Source organism: Eulemur rufifrons, chromosome 18, assembly GCF_041146395.1.
Source record: "Eulemur rufifrons isolate Redbay chromosome 18, OSU_ERuf_1, whole genome shotgun sequence".
Taxonomy (NCBI): domain Eukaryota; kingdom Metazoa; phylum Chordata; class Mammalia; order Primates; family Lemuridae; genus Eulemur; species Eulemur rufifrons.
The window spans coordinates 55,256,534-55,272,449 of NC_091000.1; the positions used below are offsets into that span (position 1 = coordinate 55,256,534).

General features: G+C 36.1%; 1 protein-coding gene across 3 annotated transcripts in view; it reads left to right on the forward strand.

The window, feature by feature from the left end:
• Nucleotides 1–15,916, forward strand: part of NUP153 (nucleoporin 153) — an 81,402-nt gene that overhangs the window by 46,951 nt on the left and 18,535 nt on the right. Inside the window, exons 12-17 of one of the 3 annotated variants that reach the window (XM_069493009.1) lie at nucleotides 2,054–2,191; nucleotides 2,839–2,937; nucleotides 4,521–4,608; nucleotides 9,158–9,283; nucleotides 11,583–12,200; nucleotides 15,003–15,197. In XM_069493009.1, the coding sequence (XP_069349110.1) occupies nucleotides 2,054–2,191; nucleotides 2,839–2,937; nucleotides 4,521–4,608; nucleotides 9,158–9,283; nucleotides 11,583–12,200; nucleotides 15,003–15,197 (1,264 nt within the window). Of the gene's footprint in view, nucleotides 1–2,053; nucleotides 2,192–2,838; nucleotides 2,938–4,520; nucleotides 4,609–9,157; nucleotides 9,284–11,582; nucleotides 12,201–14,966; nucleotides 15,198–15,916 lie in introns of all 3 variants that reach the window. The other 2 variants (XM_069493007.1, XM_069493010.1) reach the window with 2 other exon arrangements.

Consider the following 15,916-nt stretch of genomic DNA (forward strand, 5'->3'; position numbering starts at 1 on the left):
ATAGAGTCTTGCTCTGTTGCCTGGGCTAGAGTGCCGTGGCATCAGCTTAGCTCATAGCAACTTCAAACTCCTGGGCTCAAGCAATCCTCCTGCCTCAGCCTCCCGAGTAGTTGGGACTACAGGCATACAACATCACGCCCTGCTAATTTTTTCTATTTTTAGTTGCCCGGCTAATTTCTTTCTATTTTTAGTAGAGACAGGGTCTTGCTCTTGCTCAGGCTGGTCTCGAACTCCTGACCTCAAGCAATCCTCCCGCCTCGGCCTCCCAGAGTGCTAGGATTACAGACAAGCATGAGCCACCATGCCTGGCTTATTTGTTGGCTTTTTAGCTCTACACCTTTGCCTTATTTGCATTATTTAGTGGTGCCTCATGGGATTATGATATCTGTAACTTTTTACAGACTATGTTATTTCCTGTAAAATTTGTACCACTTCTGTAAAATTTAACAGGATTGCAACTGTGTAGTTAGATTTCCTACTCTACCTCCCTGGCATTTTATGCTATGCTCATTTGTATTATATCTTGCTAGGCTATAAATTCACAGTGTATACTTTTTGCTTCATATAGTTATATGTGTTTTAAAGAAATTAAGAGAAAAATGTTTTTATGTTTGCTTTCACACCCTCCATTTCTTTCTGAAATCCGAGTTTCCATTTGGTATGTTCCCCTTCAGCCTGAAGAACTTGTAGAGCAGGTTTTGTGGCAATAGAGTCTTTTTATTTTATTTGAAAGGGTCTTTATTTTGCCTTTGGTTTTGGGATCAGCTTTATTCAGGTGTGCTTTATGCACAATAAACTGCATCCATTTGAAGTATTTAGGTACTTTTAGGTAGTAGTGAACTTATCTGAACTCAGATTCAGTCTCCTCTATGCTGGGCAGCTGAAGGTCTAGTTTTATTTGGCTGTTTGATTTCTGCTTGACACCTGTATAGTTTCAGATCTACCAGAGATTTGGGTGGTTTATATGCAGACTTTGGGGCTCCTCTTCTGTGACTCTTCATTCCTGTATCTCCCCTAATTTTCTAGCTGATTCCTCAACTAACAGGTTTGCAGTTTTCAGTGGCACCAACTCATGAAGAGAACAGGAGGCTCACCCAGTGCCCTTCCCATCTTCAATGCGTCCTCTCCTATCCAGTTTCTTCTTGATTTTGGTTGCTCTCCAGTGTTTTCAGATGGTTGTTTCTTAAATTTTTTCCATGATTTATAATAATCTGTTAGAGTATTTGTCAGATGTAAACTACTCTACCATTAGCAGAAGTAGAACTCTTTTTGTTCGCTCTTAATCTGGGCCATTGGAGACTTGGGGTGCTCTTTGCTCTGTTGGGTTAAAAACCAGGGTGGTTCACCAGACTTCTCAGTACTGGCAGTTGTTACATGCTTGTTTTACATACCAAGACCATATAGTAGTTTCTCCTTATCCTTGGGGATGTGTTTCAGACCCCTAGGGATTGTCTGAAACCCTAGATAGTACTGAGCCCTGTATCTATGATGTTTTTACATACATATGATAAAGTTTAATTTGTAAGCTAGGCACAGTAAGAGATTAACAACAATAATAAAATAGAACAATTATAACAATATACTCTAACGTAAGTTATATAAATGTAGTCTCTTCCTCCCCAATTCCCTCCCTCCCTCCCTACCCTAGTATCTTACCGTATGTAATATTTTTGTATCATGATTGATTACTGCAGGTAACTGAAACTGTGGAAATTGGAGCCATGGATAAGGGGTCACTACTGTATATAACTTTGTTTCATATTAATACTACAACTATTGAATAGAGTAAGGATTATTATTTTTTTTTTTCTCATTTTTATGAATTAGGGAATTGGTGCTGAGGGAAGTTAGGTTCTTAAAGTCACATGGCTAGTGGCACAGCTGTGATTCAAATCTTGTTTAGTTTTTCTGATTCAAGAGCCCACGATGTTAATGCTACATGGTGCCACCTTCTTCCTATTCTAAATTTACCTGTAACTTTGATTCTACATGAAAGTAAGTAGAGATAAAAGAATGACATGAATGATGAAATATTATAAAACATATGTTTTAGGAAATGGAAGTACCAGTATTACCGAAAATATCTCTACCGATCACCAGTTCTTCACTGCCTGCCTTCAATTTTAGTTCCCCTGTGATCACAACTTCCTCTCCATCACCCATCAGTCTGTCTCAATCATTAACAAACAAGGTAAAAAAAAACATTGTATAAATAGAGGTGAATTTTGTTCATTCTTCCTTATTTTTGAAAACCTAATACTATACTCTGAGCAGTGATTAATTTTCATTATAGAAATTAATAGCTCATAGCAAGCAGAGAGAAATGGAAGTGGTGCTTTGCTTTTTAAAAAGAATGTACAAGTAACTTGGATACTTTATAAGGGAATGTTCTTTAACTCTTATGCAATGCAGTAAAGAATGAGATTATTGTAAATTTGTTTCTGAACAGTGTTTCCAAAAAGATACTTTTTGGGCAAGAAAGGACTTATGTTTTTACTTCTAAAGTAGACTTAACATCTTTAATCTGCTCCTGAAATTTTTATGATTTCTTCTTGGCTTGTACTTTTTCTGAACATATTCTTATACATGGTATTTTTCTCCTGTAGGCAAATATCCACCTCCAAGATTGTGAATGCTCTTTTTGTAAAAGGAAGCCAGATTTTATAGCAGTTATAGTTCACTGTTTTTCAGAAGTTAAAGTTATTTTTAAATCTGAAAGGAAAAAATATTTTTAGCTTCTTTGGGATAATTAATTTGCTTAAAGTATATTGTATTGCCAGTTTTTTTTTTTTCTAAGTAGCTCTTTTTGTGTCATTTCTTAATAATTTGGAAAACCAGGTACAGATGACTTCTCCGAGTAGCACTGGCAGTCCCATGTTTAGATTTTCATCTCCAATTGTAAAATCTACTGAGGCAGATGTACTACCTCCATCATCTGTAAGTAGCAAGCAAAGAATAGTTCTTATTTATTAATTTCAAAGCCATGCTGTGTTTTTATCAAATCTAAGATGGCACTGGTGTTAAGAAACGCTATTCTTTTTCTTCCAACTTAAAAAATATTCAGTGTGTAGAAAACTTCTGAAAATTGTATATTCTTCACTACATGTATATACATACATGTGGATGTATTTTCTCCTATTGAAAGTTAAAATGTAGTCATCTTGATTTCCTTAATGCTTATCTGTATATCCCCTAAGGAAAAGGACATTCCTTTGCATCTCTGCAGTGCAGTTATCATACCCAAGAAATTAAACATGATACAATAACAACAACATAATCCATATTCAGATTTCCCTTTCATCCCCAGACTGTCCTTTAATTGCTGTTTTCTTTCTGGTGGTCCTAGATCCAGTTAAAGACAAGGACCTAATCCAACTAAATTATATTGCATTTTGTTAAAACATGCCTTTTGATTTGTCTTTAATCTGGAAAAGGGCCGGGCGCGGTGGCTCACGCCTGTAATCCTAGCACTCTGGGAGGCCGAGGTGGGCGGATCGTTTGAGCTCAGGAGTTCGAGACCAGCCTGAGCAAGAGTGAGACCCCATCTCTACTAAAAATAGAAAGAAATTATATGGACAGCTAAAAATATATATAGAAAAAATTAGCCAGGCATGGTGGTGCATGCCTGTAGTCCCAGCTACTCGGGAGGCTGAGACAGGAGGATCGCTTGAGCTCAGGAGTTTGAGGTTGCTGTGAGCTAGGCTAACGCCACGGCACTCACTCTAGCCTGGGCAACAGAGTGAGACTCTGTCTCAAAAAAAAATAAAATAAAATAAAAATAAAAGAAAGAAAAGAAAAAAATAATCTGGAAAAGTTCTGGGCTGGTTTTTATGTCCCACAATATGTATTTGTTTCTTCATGATCAAGAATTAAACATTTTGCGCTGGGTATGGTGGCTCACACCTGTAATCCTAGCACTTTGGGAGACTGAGGCATGATCACTTGAGCCTAGGAGTTTGAAAGTCCAGTGGGCTATGATGATGCCACTGCATCCAAAAAAAAAAAGAGAGAGAGAGAGAGAGAAAATGAAGTAAATATTTTGGGTAAGAATAATACATAAGTTTAATGTTCAGGTTGCTCTACATTTGGCATGTTTATCATTTTGACACACCACCTTCTGTTTTTAACTATGCCCTTACTTTCTGGCACAACTAAATGTTATAGATCAGATGTAATTTCTCTGCCATTTGTCTAAAATCCATCAGTTGCCCCCAAAGTCTTATACTTTTTATTAGAAAATGACATTCAGAAGCCCAGACCTAGGCATTGGCAACACCGCATTTTATGTACTGATTTGAAAGAAAGAAAATGCCTAAGAAATTAAAAATGCTGTCAGTTAAACTATGACATTGACATTCAATTAAGAAGAATCCCAATTTCAGAGATTGTAAAATATAAACTCAATATCTTAAAATAGGTGAAATTTAGTACATATTTTGACTTGGAATAAAAATAAGCTCCATATTTGATATTTGTTTAAAACCAAATTGATACTTAAAGGATACCTTTTCTTTTTACAGATTGGATTTACTTTTAGTGTGCCTGTTGCTAAAACAGCAGAACTTTCTGGCTCCAGTAGTACTTCAGAACCAATGATAAGTAGTTCAGGTAAGTAAAAAGTTCTCACACATTTTTATGTAAAAAGTTACATACAGTAGTTTAGTATTTCAGAGTCTCTGTCATGTTAGGTAATTCTTACAAATGCCTTCATTTGAATGAAATTAGCCTGAAAGGCAAGCAGGAGCTACCATCAACTTTAAGCTTAATATTTATATAGTGTTTTTTATAAGTTATCTTCAGTGATACTAGCTCCTTAAATGTAAGTGTTAAAGTTTGGTTTTGAGAAGGATAGCAAGTTTATCTACTCTGTTGATTTAGTCAAAATAAGGTGACAAGTTTGTTATAAATGAAGTCTCATTTTAAGAAATTTAAAGATTGTCTATATTATAATTGTATTGGATTTTGTCTCTAGATTTTATTGTTCAATTCACAAGCATTTTTGTGTGTAAGGGTTATGCTGGCCCATGCAGACAGTGATACATAATTTCTGAATTGAAGAAATCAGCGTGGTTGAGAGAAAGAAATGAGTACTCAGATAATTAAAACATAGGATTTTGTTGTGATATGGGTGGTTTTCTTTTAAGTGTTTGGGAAATGCAGAAACCTCTGGGCTGAGTTACTTACGTCAGGAATTTTGAGCAAGGGCATTTTACCCCCAAAATAAAACATCAAGTGCAAGGGCACAGGAACAAGAGAAAAAACATGGCAGACTTGAGAATTCCAAATAATTTGTCGTGAAGTTAGAGAGATAGCTTTAAATCCTAAAAATTATTCAATGCCATGCCAATGAATTGCATTTTATTTTGACTATAGTAGGGAGACATTGTGTGATTTTTATATGGGAGTGAAATGGGTGTGGGCATAGTGACAGTGGTATGTTGAGTGTGGTGGGTGGGAGTGGAGTGTTATAGGCAGAGACATGGTTGGGAGCTATTGCTCTATCTAAAAGTGTTTCTTCAAGTATCTGCTGAGTTTTGGAGTTTTAAAAAACTAGATCCTCCCTCAAAAGCTAGATTAAAAAAAAAACAAAACACAAAAAGTCAGACATAGAAGCTCGAGAGGTGTTTTGGCTTTGGATAATCTGGAAGATAATAAGAATTTGACCAGTATGTTTGCAATCCTGTTTTTTTATGAGATAAAACAGCCTCGTGTGATAGAAAGTAACAGGCAATTTCAGGTATACTTCTTGTGTCTTTTTTTTTTTTTTTTGAGATGGTGTCTCGCTTTGTTGCCCATGCTGTTTGGCGTCAGCCTAGCTCACAGCAACCTCAAACTCCTGGGCTTAATCCTCCTGCCTCAGCCTCCTGAGTAGCTGGGACTACAAGCATGTGCCACCATGCCCGGCTAATATTTTCTATATATTCTTAGTTGTCTAGCTGATTTCTTTCTATTTTTAGTAGAGACGGGGTCTCGCTCTTGCTCAGGCTGATCTTGAACTCCTGACCTTGAGCGATCCTCCCGCCTCGGCCTCGCAGAGTGCTAGGATTTTTCAGGTATACTTCTTACCAAAAAAGTTTTTTCTTTAATGTTATGTGTTCAAGAGGAATAAGCCTCTTCAGATAACCAGTTTCATGACTTGTTATGAGGAAAGGCATTAAAATCCTTCCTACTTTTTAACTAGTGCTTTACTCTAGTGGTAACTGAATGAGTAACAGTTTGTTATAACAGCTTTGTATTATTTCATCTCAGGAAATTAACTAGATTTTTAAGGAGTTGATTATGAGTGGCATATATAGAGTTATTCTCATTTTGATGCCTCTGGTTCTCACCACTTACATCATTTAAAAAAGCTAATCAAAAATGTAAAAGTCATGATTAATTGTGACTTTGTGACAGGAATTAATTTTTCCATTATTTCCTTTTTCCATTTCTTTGTGTATACTTCAGGGAGTCCTAAAAATTTACCTTTTTGTTGTTGTTGTTGTTGCCTGGGCTAGAGTGCTGTGGTATCAGCCTGGCTCATAGCAACCTCAAACTCCTGGGCTCCAGCGATCCTCCTGCCTCAGCCTCCTGAGTAGCTGGGACTACAGGTGTCCGTCACCACGCCTGGCTAATTTTTCTATTTTTGTCGAGACGGGGTCTTGCTCTTGCTCAGGTTGGTCTCGAACTCCTGAGCTCAAGTGCTCCTCCCACCTTGGCCTCCCAGAGTGCTGGGATTTACAGATGTGAGCCATCACTCCGCAGCCAAAAAATTTACCTTAAATTACTAAAAGCAATTCAATTTTTGATTATAAAGGAAGATAGAATGTGATAAAGTGATCAAAGTGTAAATTTTCTTTGTTTTGACACAGTTTTAGATATTATGGGTGTATTTTGGGCAGAGATAATATTTTTGTTATTGAGATGAAATTGACATGACACAGCCATTTTAAAGGGAATGATTCAGTGGCTTTTCGTACATTCACGATGTTGTGTAACCACTGCTTTTATCTAGTTTCAAAACATTTTTATCAACCTGCAAAAGGAAACCCCCGCTGTCCATTAAGTTGCTCCCCATTCTACCTTTCCCCCAGCTACTGGCAACTTGTGTTCTGTCTCCATGGATTGACTTATTCTGGATATTTCATATAAATGGAATGATACAATGTGACTTTCTATGTCTGGGTTGTTTTCACTTATAATGGTTTCAGAGTCCTTCCACTTTGAGAGTATGTATCAATACTTCATTCCTTTTATGGCTAAATAATATTTCATTGTATAAATATACAATAATTCATTCATTGATAGACATTTGGGCTATTTCCACCTTTTGACTATTGTGAATGGGTGGCTTTGAACATATACATGTACATCTATTTGAGTACTGGTTCCAATGCTTTGGGATATATATCTAGGAAGGGAATTGATGGGTCAAATGGTAGTTCTCTTTTAACTTTTTGAGGACTCACTCAACTTTTCCAAAGTAGTTGGAACGTTTCACGTTCCCACTAGCAGTGTACAGGGGTTCCAGTTTTACCCACAATGTCACCAACACTTATTTTTTTCCCTTTTTTTGATTATAGCCATTCTACTTTTTTCTCCCTCCACTCCCCACTTGTGGCCATTCTAGTGGATGTAAAGTAATACTTTATTGTGGTTTTGATTTTCATTTTCCTAACACAAATGATGTTGAACATTTTTTCATGTGCTTGTTTGCCGTTTATGTATCTTCTTGGAGAGAAATGTCTATTGAAGTACTTTGCCCATTAAATTGGTTTGTCTTTTTGTTACTGAGTGGTAAGAGTTCTTTATATATGTGATCTGGATACTAGACCCTATCAGATAAATGATTTGCACATATTTTCTCCCATTTTGTGTGGATTTTCTTTTCCCTTTCTTGATGATGTCCTTAGATGTACAAAGGTTTTTAATTTTGATGAAGTCCAGTTTTTTTCTTATGTTGCTTGTCCTTTTGGGTGTCATATGTAAGAATACATTGCCAAATCCATGATCATGAAGCTATACCCCCTATGTTTTCTTCTAAGAGTTTTATGGTTTTTGTTAGTATTGAGGTCATTGATTCATTTTGAAGTAATTTTTGTTGGTGGTGTGAGGTAGAGATAAGTAGATTTTTTTAAACTACTTTACCCACTGTTTTTTAAATTGGCAAACATTTAAAAAGAAAAACCTGGTTATTTATCTTCAAGCATTCTCAAAAGGAGACTACTAGACTGAATTCCATACTCTTTACCAGCTTCAACATACACTATTTTATTACCAACCTGTTTCTTCTTGTCTCCTTTGTTTCTTCCCTCTCCCCCCACACACATAGAAACACACACATAAGGTTGTTTTGAAACAATCCCAAACATATTATTTCATCAGACCTCTTCTTAAACATAAAGCCATTATCACACTCAAAATTGAGATTTCTTCTTTGAAATATAAGGATACAAGTTTGGAAAGCATAAAATGTAAAAACCATAAAAATCACTCACCTAACCACTAGCAGCCATTATTAATCTTTAGATGTAAACACTCTAAATCTTCTGAACTTCCCAACCTGCTTTTACCTATGACTGCTTTTAAGAATGACTTCTTTGGCTGTGTAGGCATTCCATCATGTCACTGTTCTATAATTTGTATAACCAGACCCTTATAGAGCATGTTGTAATATGGGTTCTCAATATAATAACTGGAGACATCTTCAATCATAGTTAGTATGAATTTCTAGAAATGAAATAACTGCTCAGTTGAAAATTACTTTTAAGGTTTTCTTGATCAGCATTATAAATTTTTGTGTAATCAAATACATACTTCATGCAGTGGATGGGTTTGTCTCAGTTGCCATATTTTCTCCAGTGTTTCAGTTTGATTTTCTTGATAATTAGTAAGTTCATTGGGTGACAGTTATAGTTTGTATTTTTTGCCTTTTTGTGTATGTGTGTGGTGGGGTGGTATAATATGGGAAATAGTATTTTTGCCTTCTTTTAATGGCAGATTAATTCTGTACTTTAAGTTTGTTCATTCACTATCTTTTGAATTACAGTTAATTTTTTCATGAGCTTTTAGAAATTGATCAAAAAGAGTTGACTTTGAAATATTTTTTTAATGCATTTAATTTAGAGTCCAGTGCTTTTTCTTGGCATAATATCTTTTACAATTAAAAAAATTACAGCGCAGGATATCACTACAGTGAATAGTACAAGCTGTAAGAAGACATCAGATGAAAATTATGTGGACCCTTTTAGACCTGCAAAAACCCTGAAAGAAGGAAGTGTTCTAGATGTTCTGAAAAACCCTGGTAAGATAACAGCTACTGTTGAGAATAAAAAAATCTTAATTATTTAATACAAACTCATGATCTCATTTTAATGTCATTTGTGTTATACTTTAGGCTTTAAAAAATTATGACTAGTTTGATAGGAGATCAACTTTTGCACATAGATGTAATCCTTTTGTGGGAAATATCTTGGAAACCTTACTTATTTCTTTGGAATTTAAGGACTCTGTAATAAAATGAAATCTCTAAGAGGCAAGTTTAGAAGGAGAAAATGAATTGCCTGTCAATAGAGATAGGCCAATGTGGGATCAAGATTAAATCAAGACTATCTAGGCATGTCTTTCTCTGAGAGCATTGAACTGCCTTCTCATCTCAAAGTATTCCCCAGTTTGGTATATATGGAACAAGACCAGGTGGAAAGCATTTGCTGAGTTGTAATATATATATATATATATATATATATATATATGAATGAGACAGTACTCACTTGAAATGATAGAAGATTTGCAAGCTAGCAGGTAACCATTTGAAGAGAATAAATGGAAGTTCTCAAATAGGATTAAGTTTTTGGTTTGAAATCAAAGAGTGTTCACAATTTCATTTGCTGTGTAGTGTAAGAATGTAAAACCATTTATAAGATAATCTAATAGCTCAGAAAGAATTTAAACTTACCGGCAGATGTGTTCATTTAAATGGGATAGGTTTTTCAAAATAAGATTGGCTTTTACAACAGAAATTAGAAGGATTGGGTTTTTCTGGCCCAGATCTCTCATTTTATAGATGAATATACTACCTACAGGAATCCAGTATTTTGGACAGTTTTGTGCAGTTATGGCAGAACTCCAGAATTGTGTACTAGAATTAACCAGGTAGTTGGCCAGCATCAAGTGTGTATAGTTTATCTTATGTATTTAGGGTTACATTTTGCACTCATGATACTAACTTCCCCTTGTCACTTTTTGGCTTTTTAAATAGGAAAAAATTTATGGGGAATCTTCATTTGAGGAAAATTAGGAAAATTTGAAAAGTTGGAAGGAGATCTGTGGTGCTTTGAGATGGTTACTGTTAAAATTTTGCCAACCTTAGTGATTTAAATTAATCATTAGCAAAATAGTATATTGTTGACCACTGGGAATAACTGAAGTATTTGGGATCATTTTGCCCTTTCTAAAATAGCTTTAGGCTGGATTATTTATTGGTACCACTAGAAAACCTGTAACAACCCTCTATGTTTTCTTCCCTTCTAATTTTCTTTTCCTTTGGTGGTAAAGGCTGGAGAAACAGATCACTGATGGTGTCAGTGTTTGTAAAATAAAAGTTAACTGGTTCTAAGTAAAGGACTAGAAAGTCATACCCATGAATAAAGTGTAGCTTAAGTGAATCAATTCAATGACAACAGTTTGGGTAGCACAAAGACCTCTGCCCCCCAGCCCCATGCCGTGGTTTTGTGTGAACACCTTGTCTAAATTAAACACCTTCAGTTTTTACCAAAATGGTATACTTGGAATTTGGAAGGCTCTCTGAGATTATATTGAAGAGATATCTGAGGCAGTTTTGTTTGAGTAACTGTTCAGTAATTTTGTGTAAGCATGTATTTGAGTTGCATGAGCTCTTGCTCCACGAGGATAGATTAGGTCTTAATCATTTTTATATTTGTAGGCCTTACCAGAGGATTTGGTACATCTTTGTTGGGATTTATCATTGAACCATTACCATTTTAAAGCCTATATGAATTTAGTATAAGTAAAACTAATCCTTAACACCCAGTTGTACTTTGGAGGGACATTTGCAAATAATTATACCTGCATAACTCATCTGGTTTTATTAAAGGTAGTGGATACCACAAGAGTGGATTATGACTGAACAAAATTCAAAGATGATAGATATTGAAGTCATTTGGCATAGCCAAGGGAACACTTGAAAGAAGAGACAGATAAGGGAGGAAAGCTATGAGTATACTGTATTTGCAGGAAGGCAGAACATGGCAAAATGTGGATGACAATAGTATAAATCAGTAAATTAGTACAAATGAAAGCATCAAACGAGAAATTCCTAGAAGGAGAAGATGCTATCCTGTAAATTAAAATATCTTTTGTAGACTTTTAACTGGTCTAAGTATCACTTATTAATTATGTGATTAATAAATATGGTTGCTTAGGTGAAAAACAACTCTTAAGGTAGTCCATCTTGGATTGTAGTAACTGTGCAATAAGGTAAATACGTCTTCTTCCAGTAATAATATTCTGGTTAATGCTTTGATTTAGAAAGCTTCTCTAACTTTTTATTTTTGTTGTTGCACTCTCCCCTTCCTCTGTTACAGGTTTCACATCACCGAAGGTAGATTCTCTTGCTGCTCAGCCTACCACGACAAGCCCAGTAGTTTATACGAGACCAGCAATAAGTAGCTTTTCTTCTAGTGGAATTGGGTTTGGAGAAAGTTTAAAAGCTGGATCATTGTGGCAGTGTGATACATGTCTACTCCAGAACAAAATTACAGACAACAAGTGCATAGCCTGTCAGGCAGCAAAATTGCCACCAAGAGATACTGCTAAACAGACTGGAGTTGGGACACCAAGTAAAAGTGGCAAAGCAACTCTTTCTACATCAGGGACAAGCTTTGGAGACAAATTTAAACCAGCAGTAGGAATTTGGGATTGTGATACCTGTTTAGTGCAAAATAAACCTGAAGCGATAAAATGTGTAGCCTGTGAAACACCGAAACCTGGAACTGGTGTGAAGCGAGTCCTTGCATTGACAGTGGTTTCAGAAAGTGCTGAGACTATGACTGCCTCATCTTCCAGCTGCACTGTGACCACCAATACCTTAGGATTTGGAGATAAATTCAAAAGGCCCGTGGGCTCTTGGGAGTGTCCAGTATGCTGCGTTGTTAATAATGCAGAAGACAATAAATGTGTGTCCTGTATGTCTGAGAAACCAGGTGTGTTTATGGCTTTATGGAGTAATTTTGCTAAGTACTATAGTACAACATTGTGATTTATTCTTTGCAAAACAGTTCAGAACACCTGCAGTATCTTAAATGTTTCAGGATGAGCATTTCCTCATACATATTAATTTTTCTAAACTATCTTGTGGTTAAAATGACTTGCTTGGGGCTAGATCTCCATATTTGTTTTGGATAGGTTGTGTGTTAACCAGTCCAATATATATGCTGTCCTTTCTATGCTATGTTCTCAGAAACTTCTTCATGATCATTTTCAAAGTTGGCTAATAAAGATGTAGAAAGATCTTAAAGTGGGGCAATGTTTCTCAAACCTTTGTAGAGAATACAGTATTTGTCTTCCTCTCTAAGTAGAAATGAGGATAGCTAGTGGTCATTACTAGGGAAGGCTTCTTTAAGGGTTAGACAGTAGTCCTTAATGAAAAGCTGTAGCTGAATATTAATGACAGTACCTTTTGTTCTCTGCCAGAGATGGTGCAATGATAGTAAATTACTGAATCATTAATGAAAAAATTCTAACTTAGCCAGAAAAATGGAGTTAGGTTTGAGTTTTTTCTTTTTCTGTGTTCTAAGTAAAAAACAAAGCCCTTGATGTATGCAGGAAACCAAAATTAATTTTGAGTTGGTGGAAGAGAAATAAAACTTTTGAGTTGGGAAGTAATTTGTTACACATGAACAAAGGAAGCTCATCTGTGTATTAAAGAACTGTATTCTTTAAATGATGAACAGATTTGAAGGCAACAAAATTTGGAGACCAGAGGACAAGTTAGAAAGCTATAGCAATAATATATATAGGTGATAGATACTGGTGATATGTACTAATGGAATTAAATAGGGAATGGGGGATGGGGAATGATGTAAAAGCAGTTAATTTCAAGCTGCTGAAGTTGACATTCAGATAACTATGTGAGGCCTTTGGAGATACTGATACGGACCCTCTGGGCTAGAGATACCGATCATTAGTTCATAGATTTTTTTTTTTTTTTTTTAGACAGAGTCTCACTCTTTTGCCTGGGCTAGAGTGCCGTGGCGTCAGGCTAGCTCACAGCAACGTCAGACTCCTGGGCTCAAGCAATCCTCCTGCCTCAGCCTCCCGAGTAGCTGGGACTACAGGCACGCGTCACTATGCCTGGCTAATTTTTTTTCTATATATTTTTAGCTGTCCATATGATTTCTTTCTATTTTTAGTAGAGACGGGGTCTCGCTCTTGCTCAGGCTGGTCTCGAACTCCTGAGCTCAAACAATCCACCCACCTTGGCCTCCCAGAGTGCTAGGATTACAGGCATTAGTTCATAGTTTTCATATTTGAAGTCTTGGGAGTAGAGGTGAATGAGTTGAGTGAATAGAAAAGATGGCCTTAAACTGAAGTCACTAACTTAAAGGGAGTGGCAGAAATAAAACCTTTGAACAGTTAATCTTTTAAAGGAATAATCAGAGAACTACAACAAAACTACATGGCACTGGTAGCTTCTGAGGAGGATGGATTTCAAAGGAATAAGACCAGTGGTCTCAATAAGAAGGCTATTATTCACATAAGAGATGACGGAGGGCTTAAACTAGAATAGTAATGGAAGAATCAGAATGAGATTGGAATAAATTTGAGAAATATATAAGGGAGCAGGAACCATCCAGCTAAACTAATAACCAAGTGGACAGTGGAGTCATTAACTAAGAGACTGTAGTGATGAAGCTCAGAGTGTGGGTTGCAGATCAGATTAGGAAATGTTTTGTTGGTGTTTAAAACTATCAGAGTAGATGAGCTTGTGAGAAGGGCAATGGAACAAAAAAGATTGAAACCCAGAGAGCAATTTTATTGGTAAGATAGAAGAGAACATACCTATAAAATGCAGAGATTATTCAGGTAACTATGGGCAAAGTGACAATAGTTGGAGACCATTCAGAGAAGTAGAAATACCAGAATGAATGGTTCCCCTCGCAACACTATCCCCATGCAACTTCTCGTACGAACATGCCAGTTCTGCTTAAAGATTTGTCACCTCTGTATATCCTTCTGCCTTTTAGTCATTTCTCCCTTCTTTGCACATTTGTCTTAGATCATTTATCACTTGGTGATGGTGCTTCTATGCTTTTGGTTTTTTTTTTTTACCCCCTTTTAGACCATGAGCACCTTAGAAGATAAGCGACATTTTATTCATCTTTAGTGTCTCCAGAAGCCAAGTATGTTATGGTGCTTAATAATAAATGCCTGCTAAATGGCTAGCATATAACAGGAGTGTTGTGAACCATAGTAGGTGTCAAGTTGAATTGCAAAGTAAATGATAGAACACTTCCTTCTGTGCAAAAATGATTGTTTCAAAGGCAGAGAGAGCTAGGCTTTGAAATCTTGAAATTAACATGGTCCATGGCTATGTATTTCATGTTAGGATATTGCCTACAAGTTACATCTTATGTCTTAGAATGCTGGGCTGTTTGAAGAAATTTGACAAAGATTGTTTAGTCGTGTAGCTCCTAATTTGTGAGCATGATTTACAAAAAAAACCCTAGAATTTCAGACTTGGGGTTAAGGGGAGCTCACCTCTGAGCAAGGTTATTGTGAGCTGCTCATTTATAAGATTAAAAGAAATCTGAGAGGTCTGTCCTGTTTTTAACAATCTACTGTTCATATTTTTGGCATTTTGTCTTAATAGGAAATGTTACTAGAAATTGAGCATTTAAACTTTGTGGTGTCATTAAAATCCTGGCATGTAAATTAAAATTTTCATGTGTTTCCCCATTATTTTTTAGGAAGTTCAGTACCTACTTCAAGTGGCAGTTTTCTAGAAACTTCAGTACCTACTTCAAGTAGCAGCACTGTACCTGTCTCTCTGTCTTCTGGAGGCTGTTTAGGATTGGACAAGTTCAAGAAACCTGAGGGAAGCTGGGACTGTGGAGTGTGCCTAGTGCAGAATAAAGCAGACTCCACCAAATGTGCAGCATGTGAAAGTGCAAAGCCAGGCACAAAATCTGAGTTTAAAGGTAAGGCAATGGTAAAGGGCCTCTTTGTAAGCCCATTTTAAAATGAAGTACTTGCAAACAGCTTTAATGTTTAAGTTATTCATTTTCTATTGAAAGTTCATATAAAGTGAGATATTGTCCTGAGATCTTTTAGTTATATCTATCTCTGAATTGTAAACTCGAGTTAGTTGTTTGCCGACAGTGAGATATCTTTTCTACAGCTAAGTAAAGAAATTTCTTATGTTATTGAGTCTCAAAGTTTTTGGTTTTTTGTTTTAAACTGTTAACACCCTATATGAATTTACTGACTCTTATTTGACTGGGAGTTTATACCTCTGAAACCTATTGTAATTAATCCTGGCCTGAACTTTGGTTTCTCAGAATATGTCTCAGAAAAAGAACTCTTTTAATATTTTAGTACGTAAATATCCAGGAAGAACTTCTCAAAGTAATTAATGCTGAATTATCTGGAGGCCAAATTTTTATATCCTTGTATGAATTATTATTATTATTATTATTACTATTTTGAGACAGAGTCTTGCTCTGTTGCCCAGGCTAGAATGCTGTGGCATCAGCCTAGCTCACAGCAACTTCAAACTCCTGGGCTCAAGTGATCCTTCTGCCTCAGCCTCCTGAGTAGCTGAGACTACAGGCATGTGCCACCATGTCCGGCTAATTTTTTTCTGCATATATATTTTAGTTGTCTAGATAATTTCGTTCTATTTTTTTAGTAGAGACGG